The sequence below is a fragment of the Eptesicus fuscus genome, chromosome 20, assembly GCF_027574615.1.
Source record: "Eptesicus fuscus isolate TK198812 chromosome 20, DD_ASM_mEF_20220401, whole genome shotgun sequence".
Taxonomy (NCBI): Eukaryota; Metazoa; Chordata; class Mammalia; order Chiroptera; family Vespertilionidae; genus Eptesicus; species Eptesicus fuscus.
Genome location: NC_072492.1, coordinates 51,567,665 through 51,589,463, shown reverse-complemented (window position 1 = coordinate 51,589,463; position 21,799 = coordinate 51,567,665). Strand labels below are relative to the sequence as shown.

The window sequence follows — 21,799 nt, the reverse complement described above, 5'->3', positions numbered from 1 at the left end:
CCAGGTGGGGGCAGGACCGCGCTGCGGCTCCAAGGGGACCTGGAGGCTCTGCTGGTCTCAGAATAAAGTCTGGCCCGACCGGTGAGGTTCAGTGATTGACCACTGACCTATGAACCAGGAGGTCATGGTTTGATTCCCGGTCAGTGCACATGCGCGGGTTGCGGGCTCGATCACCAGGAGGGGGCGTGCAGGAGGCAGCCGACCAGTGATTCTCTCTCATCATTGATGTTTCCATTTCTCTCTCCCTCTCCCTTCCTCTCTGAAATAAATAAATATATAATATATATATATGTATACATGTATATATATATATTTATATTTATTTTTTTTTTTTTAAAGAATAAAGTCCGCTTTGCTCCCTGTAGTAGTCGGGGTTCTCCAGAGAAACCAAGCCAACAGGATGTGTGTACATATAGAATGATTTATTTAAAGGAATCCGCTCACGCACTATGGAGGTGCGAGACCAGAATCCGAAGGGTAGACCAGTTCTGCAGACAGGATTTACTCTCCTTTGGGGGAGGTCAGTGTTTGCTCTGTGCCTTTACTGAGCGGGTGAGGCCTACCCACACTGTGGAGGGTACTTGGCTTTACTCAAAAGTCCAGTTATGGGTGGCTGCCTGTGTGGGGGTTCCTTCCCAGCACCCAGCTAGCCTTGCTGCACCCGACTTCAAGATACCACCTTGCCCGGCCGGTGTCCCTCAGTGGGTGAGCGTGGACCCATGACCCAAGAGGTCCCCGTTTGATTCCGGGTCCGGGCACATCCCTGGGTTGCAGACTCGATCTCCAGTAGGGGGCGTACGGAGATAGTCATTCGACGTCTCTCTCTCATCGATGTTTCAATCTCTCTCCCTTCCTCTCTCTAAAATCACTAAAAACATATTTTTTTAAAAAGAGAGAGAGAGACCACATTAAGCTCAACATTTATTCCCAACCAAAGCCTCTCTCCTTGACCACGGAGTAGGATTCCCAGTTCCCCCAAACACCGAGTTTGAGTGGTGGAGGGTGCGGGCACCTGACAGGGGAGCCAGGTCTCGGCTCGGGCTGTTGGGACAGACCCGGCTAGAACCCCAGCTCTGCCTTCCACCTTCTCCACTCGGGCCGGTCTGCTGTCTGTGGGAGCGGAGAAGGGACAGTGCAGGCTGCCAGGAGGGGGCGTGAGAAGGACGCAGACTTTGTGGGCTTGTCACACCCGGGCGGGAGGCTCCGGAAGGGGGCGGGACGGGAAGGGGCGGGACGGGAAGGGGCATATGGTGGGCGGGGCATATGGTGGGCGGGGCGTGAGTAGGGCCGGGACAGAGTGTTGCGCGGGGTGAAAGTCTGGCGCGAAACCTACGTTACGTGGATTTCCTGCGGCTGTGATACTAGCACCAGTGAGGTTACAGTTTTGCTTAAAATAGTTTTTCTTTCTATATCGGAAGAACAACTGGCACCTTGACTGAATTCTTAGTGAGTCATCAGCAAATATACACCCAGTGTGCAAGTCTCATCAGCTGTCAGTTTCTATTTACTTTCTGACAGCAGGGGAGAGAAATCAGGAGTTCATTGGTGTGTGCAAGTGCCTGGGGCTTGAGAGACAATATGGTCAGTCCCTTTTTAGTGCTTAAGTCTATTTTTATGTGAGCATCAGAGAAAGAAACTAAAGAAATGCTTTTCCATAGTCAAGTGGAAGACACATTTCATATTATGTAAAGAGATCCCTTGCAAATCACCCAGAGATGGCAGACATTTCTCTTCTCCCCCACCTTCCATAGTAGGTGCTCCAATGGTGCTCTAGGCCTGACATCCCATGTTGTGATGGAGTCCGGTGGTGCCAGACAAAAATGGCAGGACAAAAATCTCTCTTCTCCCTCGATAAATTATCACAAGACCCTAACACAAAGGGGCAATCAGAGGGTACGCAGACAAAAGGTAAAAACAGACATAGCAGACCCAGTTGTTGCCATATGTGTATGGGTAGCAGCCTCTACTGCAGGCAGCGGGACCCTGTGCCTGGGGACAGCAGTGGAGCATTCCGGGGTGGGCAGACCTCGGTTCCTGATGTACTCCTTGGGTGGGGAAATCCAGTATGTCCTTCACATCACCCCCACCCCAGGTCCCCAGCGGGACTGAGCCCAGGTGTCTGAGGCAGTCTCGATAGTTATGAAAATATAAGTGGCTGCAGATGTCCCCAATCTACAGCAAAGTGGGTGTGAGCCCCGAAAAGACACAGTCCTCAGTGGGTGCTCTGACCTCACCCACCCACCCTCTCCTCCCTGGGCGCTTGAGTGCTCCCCATCCCATCATCCTCCCACAGGGCTGATGAACCACAACCACGGGCAAGTAAAATAAAAACAGCCCATACATGTCACCGTTCTCAAATCAAATGATTCTTTTTTTTTTAACTTTCATTTTAAAAATACTTTAATTCTAAAAATGATTTCAGGAAGCATGGGGAAGAATGAAGGAGGTAAATTATTTCAGGGTCTCTGAATAGTGCTTGTTGTCCAGTCCAGTAAGGTAAGTAAAGGTTCATAAGGGAAATGTTTTAGGAAACCAAGGTGATGAAAATTACATTCAACCTGAAATCACCATCCAGGAAAAAGATTCAGAAAACAGCTTGGAAAAACCAAAATGATATAATCAAGTTATACTCATTAGATCCTATTTTTAGTAGCAGAAACACCCAGTATATGCAACATAAAAACAATTCTTACCACTTATTCAGCACCTGTCATTTGCCAGGCACTGTGCTAGGTACTTTACAATCATGATTTCAAATTCTGAAAACCATTCCTAGGTAGATGGTTAAAGCTGGTTGTTGTTGTTTTTTTTGAAACAGAAGAAAATGAAGCTCATTGAAGTTTAATGACTCATCTAAAGCATCACAGAGCTGGTAGGCATTAGAACTAGGTTTCGGATCCAAGTTTTCTTCCACACCACACAGCACCCATCATAAGGAAAACTAGCAGAATAAATTGCTCTTAGTATTTTATCCTACTTTCATTTGCAAAATCCCAGACATGGCCAACTATTCTCATACAGCAATATCTACCTTTCCAGTGTTGATAAATAAATAAGAAAACCTGTTGTGTTCTTACCATGAGTTTGGAAAACAGTGTCATCGCAGATAACAATAAGCGATTTTTGTCCTCGATTCCAATGATTTAGAATCTTTTACTGAAAATAAGAAGCCCTCTGATTAAAATATAAAACACACGATATTCTATTTAGTAGCAAACACAAACACCTGAAACGCCATTTTTGACCCATTTCTGCTTAATAAGAATCCAGCCTGCATTTGTCCGTGTTAAGCTAAGAAGGCCCTGGAGACATCACAGTGTTGACCAAATTCCACATGACGGAGCCTACTCAGACACCGGAAACAAAGCCAGGCCTTCCACACCGCCGTAAGTTCTTGCGATGGTTTTGTTTTAAGTCAATGTCTCTTCATGTCGCACAGATTCCCCAATGTCTACTTGATGAAATACCACAATCGCCCTGGGGTCTACTTTCCCGCAGTCTTGTGTAGACATTGCTGCCCCCCCAAAACCCACCGGGATGTCTGCCATGGAGTACACCACCACTCCCGGGGACTGAGACGTGTTTTCAGTGATACGACCCAGTCCAGATTTTAACACGTGATTCCCATTCAGGAAGGACTGCTCTGCTCCAGGCTTTACCCACACTTGGTACTGGGCATAGGGTGCAAGGTAATCCAGAGCTGTGATGTGCAGCCGGAATTTGTGGGTCTTAGTGAATTTTCCGAAGCAAGTCCCCAGCGACACCCGCTTGTCACCAGAGATGTTGGCGGCCAACCTCAAGATCTTCTCACTCACATAGTGCTGCCTGAAACAGTAGGTGCGTGGGGCCTATCCACCAGCAGCTGAAGGCTCTCCCCGGTGCTGTGGGCAAAAGGAGGACTGGAGGCCGCGTCGGAATGGACGGGTCCGGCCCCTCAAATGATTCTTTTTTTTTTTTTAATATATTTTATTGATTTTCCACAGAGAAGAAGGGAGAGGGATAGAGAGCTAGAAACATCGATGAGAGAGAAACATCGACCAGCTGCCTCTTGCACCGCCCCCCACCGGGGATGTGCCCGCAACCAATGTACATGCCCTTGACCGGAATCGAACCTGGGACCCTTCAGTCCGCAGACCGACGCTCTATCCACTGAGCCAAACCGGTTTCGGCTCAAATGATTCTTAAAAAAAAAAAAAAAAAAAAAAAAAATCAGCCCTAGCCAGTTTGACTCAGTGGATAGAGCTTAGGCCTGCGGATTGAAGGGTCCCGGGTTTGATTCCTGGTCAGGGCACATGCCCGGTTGCTCCCCAGTAGAGGGCGCGCAGGAGGCAGCCAATCAATGATTCTCACCATTGATGTTTCTATCTCTCGCTCCTCCCTTCCTCTCTTAAATCAATAAAAATATATACATAGTTAAAAGTCAAATGATTCTTGGCGTATTTTGACCCAATAGGGAAAGAAAACGTGATGCTACAGTAGAGAAAGTGGGTGGGCATTCGCACGAAGATTTTATTGAGACAAACGACCCCCTACCTGGTGAGCACTCCAGAGCTGAAGGCAGGCCCAGGCCTGAAGACCGTGGCTCCCTAGACCGGGAGGGGAGCCCGGAAATGGAGGGCCCCCCTTGTCCTCTCCTCCAGCACCTGCACAGACACGTGCACACGTACCCAGGCGCACGAGCACACACAGGTACGTGCACCCACGGACTTTGAGTCGCTCTGGGACAAGGAAGAGGCCTGAGCAGCCGTGGGGGAACACCGCGAGCTCGTCCCGGACAGGGACCCCTGGCGCCAGGAGACTTGGCCTTGGCGCCCCGGCCTAGGGCCGGTGTACAGAATCGCCCCACCGCACCCGGTGCCGGCCCACGCGGCACGGTAAACGCCCGGCCCGCCCCCTGCTCATCCCGCCCCGCATTGGCTGCCGGATCAGCGTCCCCGCCCCCTGTCACCTCTGGCTCCGCCCCACCCCGTCCCTGGACCCCCATGGCCCCGCCTCCCGTCCACCATTGGCTGCGGCTGTTGTGGGCGTCGGTCTGGAGGCGGAGACCGCAGCAAGATGGACGGGCAAGGTAGCCAATGAGCGCGCGCAGCTACCTTAGCAACTACGGCCGGCCAATGGCGGGGCGGGGCGGGGCCGCACACTGTCAGGCGGTGGGGGCACGGAGCCCAGCGTTCCGCCGACTGCGGGTTTGCGCGGCGCCTGTGTGCCCCGCCGCCTCCTCTGCGCCGTCCCGCGGGCCGGGCATGGGCGCGGGCGCCGGCACCATGAGCGTCCTGGGGAGCCCGGTCCGCGCCTACGACTTTCTGCTCAAGTTCCTGCTGGTGGGCGACAGCGACGTGGGCAAGGGCGAGATCCTGGCGAGCCTGCAGGACGGCGCGGCCGAGTCCCCCTACGGCCACCCGGCGGGTGAGCGCGGGGCGGGGAAGAGCGGGGCCGGGGGGTGCAAGGCGGGTGGGAGTCTGGGGGGAAGCGCCAGGTGGGCAACGGGAGAGCGGGGCTGGGCATGGGGGAGGAGTTGGGCCGGGCCGGGCCGGGCCGGGAGGGAGCGCACCGAGGGTCGGGGAGGAGCGGAGCTGGGTGCGCGGAGCGTGGGGCTCGGGACCGGCCTGTCTCTGCCTGGATCGGGCCCACACTTCGCGGGCGGCTCCGGCAGCACCCCCGTCCCGCACGTGGGGGACCCAGGCGGCTCGTGGGGAGCCTGGGGCGGACGCAGATGCGCATCTTCCGTCCTCTCGCCTGGAGGGAGCGAGCGGCTGGGCAGGCCGCGGGAGGTCCTCCCGACCTGGGGGTGACTGCGAGGCGGAGGAGAGCGTGGGGACTTGGAGGGCCCCCCACAGGGAGGCCCACGTGCGCGCGACGCATTTGGAAAGAATGCGTGGGGTGTGGAGACGGGAGCGGATGGGAGCGTGGGATCCAAGGGGAGCGGCTTAGGCTCCCAGGTGGCTGCTCTGCGCGTGGGTCGGATGGAAGAGGAGCGAGAGAAGACGCAAGAGGCCTAGTCTGGGGGCTTCTCCAGGGTTCCCGGCGTGACCCGAGGGCTCCAGGTCCAGGCGGACAGGCCCGGGAGGGCAAGGAACCTAAGTGACGCTGCAGAGTGCGGTCTGGGGCGGAGAAACTGCAAGAGCGTGGGGTCCCGGTGGAGGGGAGGGGAGGCCCGCGGTCCCAGAGCTCCTGGACAGGGGTTTCCCCAAGGTTTGAGGGTTGACAGCCGCAACCCCAAGAGGGGGTGGACCTTAGGAGGGAAAGAAGGGCGGGGGAGAGGAGAGGAAAGTGCGGTGGGCAGAAACTTGAGCCAGGAGACTGGGGCAGTCGGGGTCTGTGCTGGTGCAGACTGAGTGGTGCGGAAGGAAGCCTGTGCTTGGTCACCTTTGAGCATCCTCTCAGGGTGGGAGCCACACCTGAGCACAGACCCTGCCTCTGCCACTCACTCTTGTGCTCTGGGCTTGCAGTCCGGTTCGCCCCGAGAGCGGAGTCTTTTCCTTTTTACCGTGAAGATCTATTTGGCTTTAATAAGAGGTCCATGAACTGGGCAGCATCCCATCTAGCCACGGGCAGGGTGCTCCCAGGGGTGGAGGCCAGCCTGGGTGTGCTTGCCACCTCTCCAGGGAGGATAGATCTGGGAAGACCGTGCAAAGGAGTAGTTTGCACAGCGTGGGGTGGGGTGGGGGGAGGATTCACCAGGAGAGAAACAGGATCTGAGGCGGGAAGAGGGAGAGCATTTGCCTCTGCTTCAGTAGAGGGTGCAGGGCATCCCTGAAGGGCAGCAGTCGTGGGGGGACCCCGGGTGGGCTACATGGGGGTCAGGGGAGGGAAAGAGGGAAAGCTGGGCCCTGCCCGCGTGGCAAGGTGGTTAAGCATCCACCGTGAGCCTGATCTCGGTTTGATGCTCATCCTTAATGTTTCTATCTCTCTCTCCTGCTCCCTTCCTCTCTGAAATCAATACAAATATATATTAAAAAGGAGTGGGCAGGAGGGAGCATTGGGCTCCTGAGCAAGGGAATAACAGAACACGGGGTCATCTTAGGGAGAGTGGCCGGGAGGAGGGTGTGGAGATAGAGCCGGGAGAGTTTGGGACAATGGGCATGAGCCGACGAGGAGAACCTGGACTCATCCTCAAATTGCAATGGACAGAGGACCACCTGGAGGTCCCATGCAGATTCCGATAGATTCTAGAACAGTGTTGTCCGAGATGACGCCATTAGCTGCACAGGGCTTTTTAAATTTAGTAGTAGTTACATTTAAAGTAGTTAAGCCCTAGCCGGTTTGGCTGGGTGGATAGAGCATGGGGCTAGGGACTGAAGGGTCCCAGTGTTCGATTCCGGTCAAGGGCATATGCTTGGGTTGTGGGCTTGATCCCCAGGAGGAGGCATGCAGGAGGCAGCCAATCCATGATTCTCTCTCATCATTGATGTTTCTCTCTCTCTCCCTCTCTGAAATCAATACAAGCATAAGTAAGTAAATTTAAAGTAGTTAAAATGGAATGCAATTGAAAGTTTGCATTAGCCACATCTCCAGCCCAGCAGGGACACGTGGCTAGTGGCAGACACAGGTGGCCGAGGTCTGCTGGACTGGGCAGCCCCGAGTTTAAGTTCCAGGAGGGCAGGCGGTTTGCTCCACAGCTGGGCCCTCAGGGCTCCGCAGGTGAATGGAGGAGCCGCAGTGGAGGAGGAGGAGTAACACATTCAACAGCTAAGGCATGGCGCTCTGACAGCTGTGTGTGTTTGAGGGCCCGAGCGTGGGGTGCTTTGAATTGTACGGTTGGTGATGATGTGGGGCAAACATGAGCTCCTGATCCGCCTGAACAAGGGCTTGACTAAGCTTCCGGTGCGTTCCTTTCTCTTTGTTAGGGGACCAACCCAGGAGTTCTAAACACAGTGCTTTCTTCCACAGTTTTTTCCTTGTCATAGATGTGTCCCTTGTGAGTTTTTGATTTATTGAAAGATTCTTCTAGGATTCAGAAAAGAGGTGATGAAAAATTGTGAAAAGTAGGAATCTTCTTTTTCTTTTTTTTTTTTTTAAAGACAGGTTTTACTTCAAAACTGTGGGTGCTTCTGACATTCAAAGGCATTTTCAGCTTCGCGTCTCCCTTCCCCTCCGCCCACCCCACACCCGAGTTTTGCAGCCTGGGTTGTTGTTTTCACATTGCCCAGGTTTATAACACTCACTGTGTTGTTGCTACAATGACCATAATTGCTTCGTAAGGACTCAGTGCTCACCACCGGTCCTGTTTCCACTGTGTCAGTGAGTTCTTCACTTTGCTCTCCCTCTAATTCGCTAGATTTCCTTCCCTGTCGTTTTCCAGGGAGGGCTCATGACTATTTCCCGAACATTTTCACATTTGAGAACGTCTAGTCCACTGTCCTTATCTTTGAAGGATAGCTTGGCTGGGTATAATATTCTTAGGTTGTATCTTTTTCCCCTCAACACTTTGTGACTATTGTCCCACTACCTCCCTGGCATTGGATGTGCTGTGGTGAAGCCTGAGGTCAGCTGATTTTTCCCCCCCATGTGGGCGATTTGCCTTTTCTTCCTGAATTTCTGAACAAGTGGTCATCTGGAGGAGCAACACAACAAAATAGCATACATATCAAATCACATGTATATCAACATATGTGTAACTCCATCCATTGAAAAAAAACCCGCGTTATTAACCTGTACACCTAGTATTAGTTTCCTATTGCTGCTGGGCAACTTCTCACCCACTTAGTGGCTTAAAACAACATAATTTTATTATCTTACAATCCTAGGGGTCAGGAATCAACACAGCCTCGCTGGGCTAACATCCAGGTGTGGGCAGCGCTGGGGGTGCCTTTTCCAGCTTCTGGAATCAGCCTGCACTCCTTGTCTTACAGCCCCTTCTTCCTCCTCCAAAGCCAGCAATGGCTGGTTGAGTCTTTCTCACTTCACATCACTCTGACACTGACTCTGCCTCCATCTTCAGTTTTTAAAACTCTGACACTAAATGCTACAACCTCTTGATTCCCAATTTCCCCCCCCTAGCATGAGACTGTTTTCTCTCACTGCTTTCTCCTGGCTATTTCTTCAGCTTCTTTTCCCAGCAGGAAAATCCCATCTTTCTTTCTCAGTTTCTATAATAATACCTCACCCTTATCGATAGTGTAGAAGCATCATCTCCTGAGACAGGTTACATTCGTAGGCCCAGAGAGGGTGAGTAACTCCCTCAAGATCACACAGCATACGTGTAAGAGCCGAGCGGGACAGGGTGGCTGGCTCTGGGCCCTACTCCTGATCACACCCCCTGTGGCCCCTCTGGTTCAGAAGAGGCTCAGAGAGGTGGCTTTCCCCCCCGAGGAGCATTGAAACGTCTCTCCTGAAAGTGACCTCGGTTTCAGGTTCTTGTCCTTTCTCTTTGCCTTTGACAAACCTCCACCAGGAGATGCAGGCACCCTCCCCGCTGCCTCTGCGATGCTGCAGACAGTGGTGCATTTGCCAGTTTTATGGCTACGCTGTCGGTTTCCCTTGGCAACCACTTGAAGATTTAAATCTCGACTTTTTCAAGTCATCACTTCAAGTTTGGCCTGAGAGTTGCATCATATCGTACCCTTTTCTTTGCGATGTAATTCCTTAAAGAAGAGGCGGTCGATGGCCTTCTACTCTCTACCCACGGCAGGGCCATGTGTGCACACACAGTACATTTGTTTAATGCATTGGGTTTTTAAAAATTAAGTCATACATTCGTCTATGTATTTGAAAATAATAATATTGCATTGGTATCAGCTTTTCTCTTTAAATGCCTTTCGGGTTTCTCTTTAAAAGTCTCTCTCCCCTCTGTCCTGTGGGGTCTCCTCCCTGCAGGGTGACCACCCCTTTAGTCTGCCCCCTAATCCCTGGAGTCCCCAACCCAGGACGAACCTGATTTCAGGTGCTTGGCAGGGGGAGGCTCAGAGCTGGCAGCCCAGGTTTCTCCAGGGAAGCGGTCAGCTCCTGGGCTGGGCGTCCACCCACCATGCTGTGTCCTCTGTTGCTGGCACTGGGCACCGTGGTGGCTGCGGAGTGGACATGGCTGAGCCGGGTGGTTCTACCGTCTACACCTGCTCACCCCTCACCAGCCTGGCTGTTCAGGTGGAGAGAAGCAGCAGGGGCTTATCACCCAGAGCACCTGCGGCCACTTCACTGTTTTGGCAGGTGGGGAACCTTTGGAATTCTCTCCCCAGGCTTCTTTTTAAAAAAATATATATATTTTATTGATTTTTTACAGAGAGGAAGGGAGAGGGAGAAAGAGTTAGAAACATCGATGAGAGAGAAACACCAATCAGCTGTCTCCTGCACACCCCCTACTGGGGATGTGCCTGCAACCAAGGTACATGCCCTTGACCGGAATCGAACCTGGGACCCTTGAGTCCGAAGACCGACGCTCTATCCACTGAGCCACACCGGTCAGGGCTCTCCCCAGGCTTCTTCAGCTTAACTGGCTACAAAGAATGAATTGTGTAGAAGCAAAAACTGGGAAGAGCCGCAGTGCCCAAGGGGCTGTGGCTCAGTGGTTGAGCATCGCCCTATGAACCAGGAAGTCACAGTTCAATCCACGGTTTAGGGCACGTGCCCTGGTGGCAGGCTTGATCCCCAGTGTGGGGCGTGCAGGAGGCAGCCGATGAGTGATTCTCTCTCTCCCTCGCCCTTCCTCTCTGAAATAAATAAAAATCTATCTCTAAAAAAATCAGAGATTTAGATTTTATCAGATCCACAAGCAAACCATGTCAAAGGCTCCCACATCGGCTTGACCTTTGGAGTGGGCCCCACTCAGCTTGCCTGGCCCCTTCTTGGAGGCCTGACCAAATTCTCGCTGGACCCAGGGCGCCTCCTCCATCCTGTCCACCCACACGTCGCCGCGGGAGCTCCGCTGTCTCTGAAGCTGGTCCCACGTCTGCACCGCCCGCAAAAATGCCGCCAGCATCTCGGTCGCGGTCAGCTGCTGGGCCCTGCACGGCCCGTGTGCCCTTTGTGCCCAAGACGCTACGCTGTGGGGCTTTTGAAGTGGGCCAGTGCCCCTGTGTTTGTAAACAGGCACCTCTTCCATTCCAGGGGTGCCGTTCGCCCCGCTTTAAGGACCTGGCGGTAAGTCGGCTGTCGCTGTCCTCTGAGCCACCTCCTCCTCTGCCAGCAACTCCTTTCCCAGGGGCCCACTGTGCCTTGCAGTTTGGTGATTCCTCCCCGTGGTTCTGCGTTTCCTTCATCTTGTGACGTGAGAATGTGGCGGGGTCGGGGGGAGGCTGGGTTGACACCCAGGGGGCCGCGGGCTGACCAGCTGACGTCAGGCACACACGCTACAGTGGAAGAGATTCTTTATTTAAGATGTTTTAATGGTTTCAGAGAGGAAGGGAGAGGGAGTGAGAGAGAGAAACATCAAAGATGAGAGAGAACAATGGATCAGCTGCCTCTTTCACGCCACCCACTGGGGATCGAGCCCACAGCCCGGGCATGTGCCCTGACTGGAATCGAACCGTGACCTCCTGGTTCATAGGTCGATGCTCAACCACGGAGCCACACCAGCTGGGCTAGAAATGTGTTTTATGCTTAGATATAATATACTTTACACATGTAGTATACATATACGTATATATGCATGCGTATCTATGTATAACTACATATATGTACATACAACCAACTTATTTTGTTTTTATTCTTTGATTAAAGGCCAGAGCTTTTTGACGGTTTATCACTGAGGAAGCAGGTTATTTACACTTTTAGTCTGTGATCTGCACAGAACATGCAGCTGCTTCTGTAGCCCTTCAGACGGCGTTGTTTTCGTGACAGCGAGCTCTGCTCTCACAAACCGTAATCACGATCGTGACATTCCTGAGGACTGGGCCTTGCGGCGTGAGTTTCCTTGCGTGGACTTGGTTCCAGGTCTTGATCTGTCTTGAACGTGTCTCACAGCTGAGAGTCCCGTCTCCAGGCCCGGTTGGGGTCAGGCAGCCCTGCAGACGGGGGCCTTCATGATGGGGAACTTACGTGACTCGTGTTCCGAGACTCTGCGGGTGGGAGTGAGGGGCTGACCCGCTTCTGGAACCTGACGGGAGGGAGACGGTCAGGGGCTGCGTCACCGCCCTGCGGTTCCAGCCCTGAGACTGTGCCTGGCTTCTAGATCTTTCCATGCATGCCCTGGTTTCCGGCCTGGAACCACTGCGAAGGGTCATCTCTTGGGAGACGCCCCATAGCTGCTGGGGGAGAACCATGCAGGCCTGACCCACGGCTCTTCCCGCCGACAGTGAGCTCAGGCCACTCGGGGCTCCCACCTCTCGCAGCTAATAATTAATGGATCCCCCGCCCCCAGACGTGACTCAGCCGAGGCTGCTCATGAGTTTGAATCATACGGTGACTCGTGACAGGACTGGCATTTTGTTTGATTAAAAATAAAAGCAAGAGCTAGTTTACAGCGGTCGCGTCGTAAATACAGCCAGGCCACGAGGAGACGGCACCAGGTCCCCCTGCTTTGCTGTCTCTGAGAAAAACCAGGACAGAGAAACAAGCAGGGAACACACTCTCCTTTTCAGAAAGGAGACGGCAGAGTCTGCGCAGGGCAGGGTAGCTGCTCCGCGAGTGGGTTCCCATGTGGTGGACACGCGTCAAATCCCAGGTCCCGAGGGGCAGGCGCTGGGCCTGGCTGAAGCTCCCAGCCTATCCCGGGCCCTTCCTCCAGCCCTCCCTCCTCCAACCCTTCTCACCCCTCCACCCATGTGCCCTTCCCATCCCAGAAGCCAGGCAGAGTCAGTTTCTGGGCAGGACATATGTACATGTATATATTTGAGGTCAACTTTACATGATAGCAAAGGAACCATTTTTTAAAAAAATGTATTTTATTGATTTTTTACAGAGAGGAAGGGAGAGGGATAGAGTTAGAAACATCGATGAGAGAGAAACATCGATCAGCTGCCTCCTGCACACTCTCCACTAAGGATGTGCCCGCAACCAAGGTACATGCCCTTGACCGGAATCGAACCTGGGACCCTTCAGTCCGCAGGCCGACCATCCATCCACTGAGCCAAACCAGCCAGGGCGAAAGGAACCATTTTAAAGGGAACAATTCAGTGGCGGCTAATACGTTCAGTCTCGATGAATCCCCACTCTCTAATTCCAGAACATTACCCTCGTCCCGTCCCCGGGAACCGCCAGTCTTCCGTCGGATATTTTAGCTCAGCATCAGATACGTTCCTCAGCCTGGCCCTTGTGGCTCCGTGGTTGAGCGTGACCCATGTACCGAGAGGTCACCAGTTCGAGTCCTGGTCAGGGAGCGTGCAGGAGGCCGCCCGTGGGGGTTTCTCTCACCTATGTTTCAATCTCTCTCTCGCCTTCTCTCTCTCTAAAATCAATAGAAACATTTAAATAAAAAAGATACGTTTCTCAAAAGTCAGGTTCTCAAAGACAAATACGTTTGTAAATGGCATTTAACCCATATTTACACCGTAATCAAATCCCCCTAGTGACGGTGCCCCGTGGCCGCTGCCTCGCTAAAATAGAAGAAGCAGGTGGTGGAGGAGTGGAAATAGACTCCTAAATTATTTATTCTTCCTGCGGAGCTAAAAGCGTATTGACCGGCTGGGCATTTGAGGTTTCCTTTTTTTTATTTTTATTTTTTTAAAGAAGGCTAAAATTGTATCTCTTCTTGTCCCTTATTCTGACTCACTCGAGCATTCTGACAGGCTTTGTTCTGGAAGCTTTTGTGTATTTTTATTTCTGATGGACAGAGTTCCTGGTGAGTGAGTTGAGGACCGAGATGTGAGTTATACTTTTTGATCCCGGCACTGACACGACGCCTTTCAAGAATGTCAGGTCCTGCCCTGGCCGGTGTGGCTCAGGGGATAGAGCGTCGGCCTGCAGACTGAAGGGTCCCGGGTTCGATTCCGGTCAAGGGCATGTGCCTTGGTTGCGGGCACATCCTCGGTGGGAGGTGTGCAGGAGGCGGTTGATGGATGTTTCTCTCTCATCGGTGTTTCTGGCTCTCTATCCCTCTCCCTTCCTCTCTCTAAAAAATCAATAATATATAATATTATATAGATATATATATATATATATATATATATATATATATAAAGAAGAAGAAAAAAAGAATGTCAGGTCCTGCGGCCGCTGTTGCTTAGGGTTATAGCATCGTCCCACGCACAGAGGGTTGAGGGTTCTATTTGCGGACAAGAGCACGTACCTGGGTAGACTGAAGACACGTCAGACATCCAAAGACTCAAAAGCTATCTTCCACGCACCCTTCTCGGGGAAACCAGAGAAGGAATACGCCAAGAGGGGGAGACATGGGAACCGGGAGAGAAGGGAGGGCCAGGACAGCCGCTCCCAGTGCAGGGGAAGCAGGACAGACGGCAGGACAGACGCTTGCCGAGATGCCCAGGAAGGCTGGGAGTGCGGAGAGGAGACGTAGTGGTAAATGCAGAGGAAACTGAGAAAATAAACAGGCTGTTTTAAACTCCCGTGAAAACAAGTTTGTACATGAAGGAAAATCAAACACAATATCCCACATGGGGCAGCTGTGGGTGGGGTTTACTTGGTCACATTGATGTAAAAATCGAACATTGATCTGGCTAACGTTGCAGCATAATTATACTGTGTGTGACAGAGACAGAGACAGAGACGGAGACAGAGGTTAGAGATGGAGGCAGCTGGCGTGTCAGTGAACGGAACACATTCTCACCTTCAGGGTGGGCAGTCAGTGTCTAAAACGGAAAAGTCAGGAAGTCGGAATACAAGCTTGTTGTTTACAGATTTGGAGACAGAGAGCAAGAGAAATAATGAGGAAGGCTTAGCATGGGGTGGGGGGGTGGCACACGGGTGGGTGCAGACAGGGGAGCGGGGGTTGGGGCCTGCCGTCTCCCATGCTAAGTCCCAGAACGAGTGGATGCTGGAGGCCATGTGTACCCACGACTTGGATGAAAAGAAAAACAAAAATGTAGTTTCAGAAACTCAGAGGTGCTCAAAAAGACCATCAGCAATGAATTTTTATATTTACGAAAAGTTCTTTAAAAAACTTTGGGACCTAAAACAGTAAGTACATGAGCGCACTTTCTAAGTCAAAGCAGTGAGGAACAACAGTGAACCCCCACAAAAAATAACCAAAACAAAAACTTAAAAATGAACCATCTCTGCAGGCCCTGGAGGGCGAGGGTCCCCTCTCCCTGCCTGGACGCAGGAACCCCACAGCCCAAGTTTTCTCCAGACTCAAAGCAGATTCCCAAGTGCATTCATTGCTTCATGTCGACGGAGGAAAATGCCCAGCATTCCGAAGGGAAACAGAATGTTTCCCAAAATAAATTTTCTAGCGACTTCAAAGTTAATGGACTAAATATAAAGTTAATGTTCTGTTTACCATATATGTCTATATAGATCCCATTTATGTGTCATATGCAGTCGTGTATTCTATTTAGTGTGTGTGTGTGTGTGTGTGTGTGTGTGTGTGTGTGTGTGTGTATCTCATGCCATACAAGCCCCGGGGCTGGGAGGAAGGCCTTGGTAGTCAGTTGCTCCAAAGAGTAATTTCACAGAATCTGAAGCTATTGAGCTAGACTTTCTGCAAAATCCATGCTCAGCCTCAGCAACCCGGGTGCTGTGCCCTAGAATGGGGAGCTGAATCTGTTGTCACCCCCACAAGGCACGTCGTCTTACCCTCAACCTGCTTTACAGACAGGAGACCTTAGCCCTGGCTGGTGTGGCTCAGTGGTTGAGCATCACCCATACACTGGAGGGTGGCTTCAGGTCAAGGGCACATACCTGGGGGAGGTAACCAATCGATGTGTTTCTCTCTCATCAATTTCTCTCTCTCTCTCTCTCCTCTCTCTCTCTCTCTCTTTCTCTCTCTCCCTTTCTCTCCCCCCTCTCTCCCTCTTCCCCTCCTCCCCCTCCCTTCCACTCTAAAATCAGTGGGAAAATACCCTAGGGCAGTGGTCGGCATGTGGCTCTCGAGCCGTGGTTTGCTGCTCTGTTGACTAAATGAGTTTGCCAACCACTGGACTAGACTAAATGTTACCGTGTAGTTGGAAGCTGGGAGGATTAGGCAATTGTGGCATATTGTGTGCAAAGAGGTAAAGGGTAGTATATGAACAGGATATTGTTTTTCTCGTGGCTCTTTGGGCAGGGGAGGGGGCTAGCCTAACATTCTAGATCTTTCCAGGGAGCACAGGTCAAGCCCTTGAAGACGACCCCGTCTTTCCTGTTGCATTTTGGAGGAGCCTTGCACCCACGGCAGGATCCCTGCAGGGCCAGGCCCTCTCTCCCCCTCTCTGGCTGCCTCCCTGCGGCACTTGCCCCCAGACGTGTAAGGCTAAGGCAGCAGCTTTACTTGCGCAAACGTTCAAAGTGGGATCATGTCCGAGTCTTCAAAGCCGCTCCTCCGGGTGTGAGTGCTTTGGGGCGCTGGTGCCGAGCCCATCGGCGAGGCAAGGCCAGCACCACAAGCCTCTGCGCTTGCTAAGCGGCCGGGTCCTGCTTTGGGGAAAGGGTTCTCCTTTCTTCGCTGCCCTCGTCGCCCACCCTGTTCGTGTTCTCGTGTTCTCGTCCTCAGATTCGGAGACTCGCTCTGTGCACACAGGAGGGGTTCTCAGAGAAGCAGGAACTTGGCTCCTGGCTGAATGGGGAGGAATAGTTCTCCTTCTTGGAAATGATTATTGGTTTTTCTTCTTCTTCTTCTTCTGATCTTAGAAGAAATACATGCTCATTGAAGAAAACTTGAAAACAGTGAAAGTTCTTTTTTAAGTAAAAACTATCCAGATTCTGCAACCCAGAGACTTCCATGCACAAGCACACACGTCGGTGCTTGCAGAGCTGCGGTGGTGTTTCCCATCTGATTTCACATTCTCCATAACGTGACATCCTCGGGGTGATAATTTGAGGGAACCACCTCTGTTTAGCCCCTTGCGTGAGAGGAGGGGGCGCGGATGGGCGGGGGGTGCGGGGGAGAGGGCCGAGCCATCCGGGGAGACCCACAAGCAGGGTCCAGCCCTCCCAGCCTGAACACCGTGCATCTGCAGGGAGAGAGGGTGAGAGTCCTGCCTCCCCAGCGTGACAGTGAGTCCCCCACGCCCTGTGGAGGAGGATAACTGGGGGGACACTGCAGCCAGCTCCCACTCAAGCCGCCCACCCTCTTCCACAGGCATCGACTACAAGACCACCACCATCCTGCTGGACGGGCGGCGGGTGAAGCTGCAGCTCTGGTGAGTCTGGCGCCCGCCTGGGCCCTGAGCAGGCCCCGCCCTCAGAGCCCGGCCTGCACCTGGGGAAGATCCTCTCCCGTCCCACCTGGCCCGGGGCTCTCCGAAGGAGGGGCTGACCCTGTTATCTGGGCCTGAAGCTTTAGCCCTGGACCTTGGGGGCCCCGCTGTCTGCCAGGAATCTGTGGCCCGAACTTCCCCGGGGCTCAGAGGCCGAGTAGCAGCGGCTCCAAGTTTTCTTCTGAATGTCCACCCCCTCAGCACTATCTAAACAGGCCTCGGCTTCCTCCACGTCCCACCCCCCACATCCTGGGCACCCACGCGGGAGCCCCCCACCCCGGCGGGGCACAGGAGGCCAGGTGAACTGTCCACACGTTCTGGCTGAGGCAGGAACCATGATGGCCCTGCAGGCCCAGGGCAGAGCTGGGCGTGGTCCCTCAGGGTCGCTCTCCTTGCCCACAGACCTTCTAGCTGCCCCGCCTTCGGGCAAGGCCTGAGCGCCCGAGGCTCAGCTGGGGCTGATTGGCTGCTCCCAGCCTTGCCTCTCTCCCTGAGTCTGGGGAAGGTCACCAGCACACATATGTGGGTCCGACTTTACATGATTGACTCAGAGTTAGTGGAAGCCAAGGGATCCCGCCAAATCCTTCGACCTCCCCCCCCCCCCCCCCCCCGCATGAGATTCACATCCCTCACAACACAGCTTTGTCTCCAGATTCCACAACATTTTGAAGCTTACACTAGATTTGTTTAAATGTCAGAATTAGGGTGTTGAAACCTGTCACTAATTTTTCTAGTTTGACTTACAGAATGACCACCAGAAAAGAGCATAAGCCCAGGACATTCCGATGTCCAGGTCCCCCAGGGGACGAGGTGACCGTCCGTGGGGGTCTCGGACTTTCCGTGGCATGGCCACCGGCTGATGAGGGTCCCACGTTGGGTGCCCCGTGGTCAGGAAGAAGCGGCAATGTCTCACCTGTCCCCAACACCTTCTCCTTCCAGGGACACGTCCGGGCAGGGGAGATTCTGTACCATATTCCGCTCCTACTCGCGGGGCGCACAGGTAACCCCCTGAGCGGGAGGTCGCGCTGGCATGTGGGATGCTCGTTCCTGGACACGTAGGCAGTTGAGCTCTACGTGTAAACCGCGGGCTGTGGAGGGTTTGGTGGCTCACAAGCCTTTGTTGGCGTCAGGGCTGGACGTGCGCATGTGCCTGTGCGCATTGTTCTATGCATGTGTGTGTTCATGCACACGTGTGAGGCTGTCTATACGTGCACAGGTGTATTCATGTTGCACACCTGTGTTTGCATGCATGTGTGTTGTTGTGCATATGTGTGCTTGTACACACACTGCATACAGGAGCTGTGTGTGTGCACATGTGTGTTTGTACATGTGCATACCTGTGTTGGTGTAAATGTCCCTGTGTGTGCATGGCTGTTCATGTGCATGTGTGTGCACCTGTGTTAATGGTCCTGCGTGTGTCTGTGTGTGTGCACCCGGCACCCCGACGGTGGGCTCTGCTCCTCCTGGCTGGTGAGCCCGGGCTGCCCAGGCCTGTGTCCCTGGAGCGGCTTGCGGACGTGGGGCATGGAGTTCTAGTCCCCAGCCCACCTTGAGGTCTGAGGGCTTAGCCACGAGCGTGGGAAACAGTGGGAATAATCACATAACTGCTACACCTGACGGATAAACCCAAACCAGCCCGTGTTAGAACAAGCACGCTGGGTGGTAGGCTGTTGTGAGTCTGTTACTGCGTGGCCCTCACGTGGCTGTGCAGCCCGGAGCTGCGCCTGCGGTGAGGTCAGCCGGTGCCTCTCCCCAGGGGGTGATCCTGGTCTACGACATCGCAAACCGCTGGTCCTTCGACGGCATCAACCGCTGGATTAAGGAGATTGATGAGGTGTGCCTCGGAGCGCCGGCGCTCCCTCCCTGTGGGCGCGAGGGTGTCGGGCGGGGGCCGGGCGTGTGGGCCAGGGCACCAGGCTTCAGCCCCAGGGGGAGGTGTCACCTCCCAGCACAGGACCCGCCCTGATGCGAGAACCTGCAATCCCAAGTCCGGGCCCTGCATGTGGTCAGGTGCCACGGGGTGCCCTGCTGTGGTCTCGTGGGGTCACGGGCAGTGATCGGGCTGCTGCCTGCTGGCGCCCTGACCAGCCCCACTGCCCATGGGGACATGGCGTGGCGGAGACCACACCCACCGCCTTAGTTTCCTGCTGCTGCTCTAACACATGACCTTCAACCAGGTGGCTTAAAGCTACACACTTACTTTCTCACGTTTGGAAGCCAGAAGTCCAAGATGAAGGCGTGGGCAGGGCCGCGCTCCCTCCTAAAGTCCTGAGGAGGCTCCTTCCTGTCTCTCCCGCTGCTGTGGCTGCGGCGGCCCCTGGGCCTGGAGCTGCTTCCCTGTCTCCATCCGTGGTCACCGCCTCCTTCCCTGTGTCCGCTTATGAGGACCCCGGTGATTGGGCTTAGGCTCACCCCAATGACCTCACCTCAACCAATCACATCCTCACAGACCCCATTTCCAAATACAGACTCGTTCTGAAGTTCTGGGTCCGCATAAACTTGGGGGGCATGCCATCTAGTACCCCAGTACACCTACGGTGCCAGCGGCAAAGCTCACACAAGTAACCCGCTTTCCTTGCCTTCCTTTCACCCTTGAGCACGCTCCCGGGGTCCCTAAGATCCTGGTGGGAAACCGCCTGCACCTGGCCTTCAAGCGGCAGGTGCCCACGGAGCAGGCCCAGGCCTACGCGGAGCGCCTGGGCGTCACCTTCTTCGAGGTCAGCCCTCTGTGCAATTTCAACATCACCGAGTCCTTCACGGAGCTGGCCAGGATCGTGCTGCTGCGGCACGGGATGGACCGGCTCTGGCGGCCGAGCAAGGGTAGGCACTGAGCTGTCCCACAGCCCCGGGCGCTGGTCACCCTCCCAGGACCTGCCTCGGGCCGCCACTCCCATTCCCAGGGCATAGCTGTGCTGACTTAGAGGGAAATCACGGTGACGGCTCCATCTGGCCGCACAGGAGGCTGCTGAGATCTGTCCGAAGGCAGAGGCGGACGCATTTACCATAAGGTGGCCGCAGGCGACCACGCTGAGCGGGGGGTTGTGCCTGAGCAGGACCCCCAGCCTGTGAAGAGGGACCCCCTGGGGCAGTCTGTGGCTTCCACATGACCTTCGACCTTCCTGCGGATGGCTTTGGGAAGAGCTCATCACGTTGGGAATAATTCCCTTTCCACTTCGTTTATAAAGAGAGAAACTTGAGAAATAGAAGTGTGCAGGGTCTTTTTAAAAAATATATATATATTTTTATTGATTTCAGAGAGGAAGGGAGAGGGAGAGAGAGATAGGAACATCAATGATGAGAGAATCACTGATGGGCTGCCTCCCGCACGCCCCACACTGGGGATCGAGCCCATAACACAGGCGTGTGCCCTGACCGGGAATCAAACCGTGACCTCCTGGTTCATAGGTTGATGCTCATCAACCCCTGAGCCACGCTGGCCGGGCAATGGTCTTTTTAAGAATGTAACTGGCAGTAGAATGTATATTACAATTCCTGGGGCGACCTCCTGGGACACCCTCCCTCCCCCTCACCGAGTCTCAGACCTGAGGGAGAGATGGTGGCCTCTCGGGTTTTGGGGGACAAACTGAGTTTAGGGTGACGAAAGCAGATGGCTCTCTCCGAGTCTTGCCAGAGGCTGCCCGTGGGTGCGTGGGGAGCGTCAGCCCTGGCTCTCCTGGTCCACCCACCCCAGGTCCTGGGAAAGGTGGTGGGTAGGTGGGCCGGGCTGCCCTGAGGTCGGCGGCAGGGACCGCCTGAGCACGGTTTCTCTTCTTTCCCAAGTGCTGAGCCTGCAGGACCTGTGCTGCCGGGCGGTGGTGTCCTGCACCCCCGTGCACCTGGTGGACAAGCTCCCGCTGCCCCTCGCCTTGAGGAGCCACCTCAAGTCCTTCTCCATGGCCAACGGCCTGAACGCCAGGATGATGCACGGCCGCTCCTACTCCGTCACCGCCGGCTCGCTGCACAAGAGGAGCAGCCTGCGCAAAGGCAAGGCCGCGCGGCTGCCCCAGAGCCCGCCCCAGCGCTGTGCCAGGAGCAGCTGCAAAGTCTCCTAGGAGGCGGGAGCGGGGCACCCACTGCAGACTCCGGGGGGACTCCGGCCGCCCCACGGGAGCCCGGAGGCCACGCCAGGCCGAGGAACACTGGCCAGCCCTCACGGTGACCCTGCGCTCCGGGCAATGAAAACCCACGCCACGGTTAGATGTTGTTTCCACGTGGATGTGCATGAAGCTCTTGTGTTAGACGTGTGTTCATAAAGGGGAGAGTGGTACTCTGCCTGCCTCTTAATCCCGTGCAGTTCGAATATTATTTATGCCACAATTGCGGTGCAACGTTCCCTTAGCACAGCGGCCTTGATGAGAGTGGTGATGTGCGTGTGCTGCGTGTAAGTCCAGGGGACCCTGACAGCGGCGCCGGGGAACGTCGAGTCGACACGAGGAGAGAGGCCTTTTTGTAAACCTCCTTTTTAACTAATTTATAAACGCTGTGGACGCATCTGGGATCATGGAAAACAGATCCGTCCCACTTCTGTACAAAACGGGTTTGATAAAGTTTTTGCTATGTTGTTTACTATG

General features: G+C 54.1%; 1 protein-coding gene and 1 pseudogene across 1 annotated transcript; one reads left to right on the top strand and one right to left on the bottom strand.

Moving 5' to 3' along the window:
* Positions 1-3,410: 3,410 nt before the first annotated feature.
* On the bottom strand, positions 3,411-4,984 carry LOC103298326 (60S ribosome subunit biogenesis protein NIP7 homolog; annotated as a pseudogene).
* Positions 4,985-5,187: 203 nt separating this feature from the next.
* Positions 5,188-21,799, top strand: RAB40B (RAB40B, member RAS oncogene family). Its single transcript, XM_008154964.3, has 6 exons — positions 5,188-5,406; positions 17,111-17,171; positions 18,168-18,228; positions 18,985-19,062; positions 19,826-20,048; positions 21,009-21,799. Exons 1-6 carry the CDS (start codon positions 5,244-5,246, stop codon positions 21,278-21,280), a joined length of 858 nt encoding a protein of 285 aa, XP_008153186.2. The 5' UTR covers positions 5,188-5,243; the 3' UTR covers positions 21,281-21,799.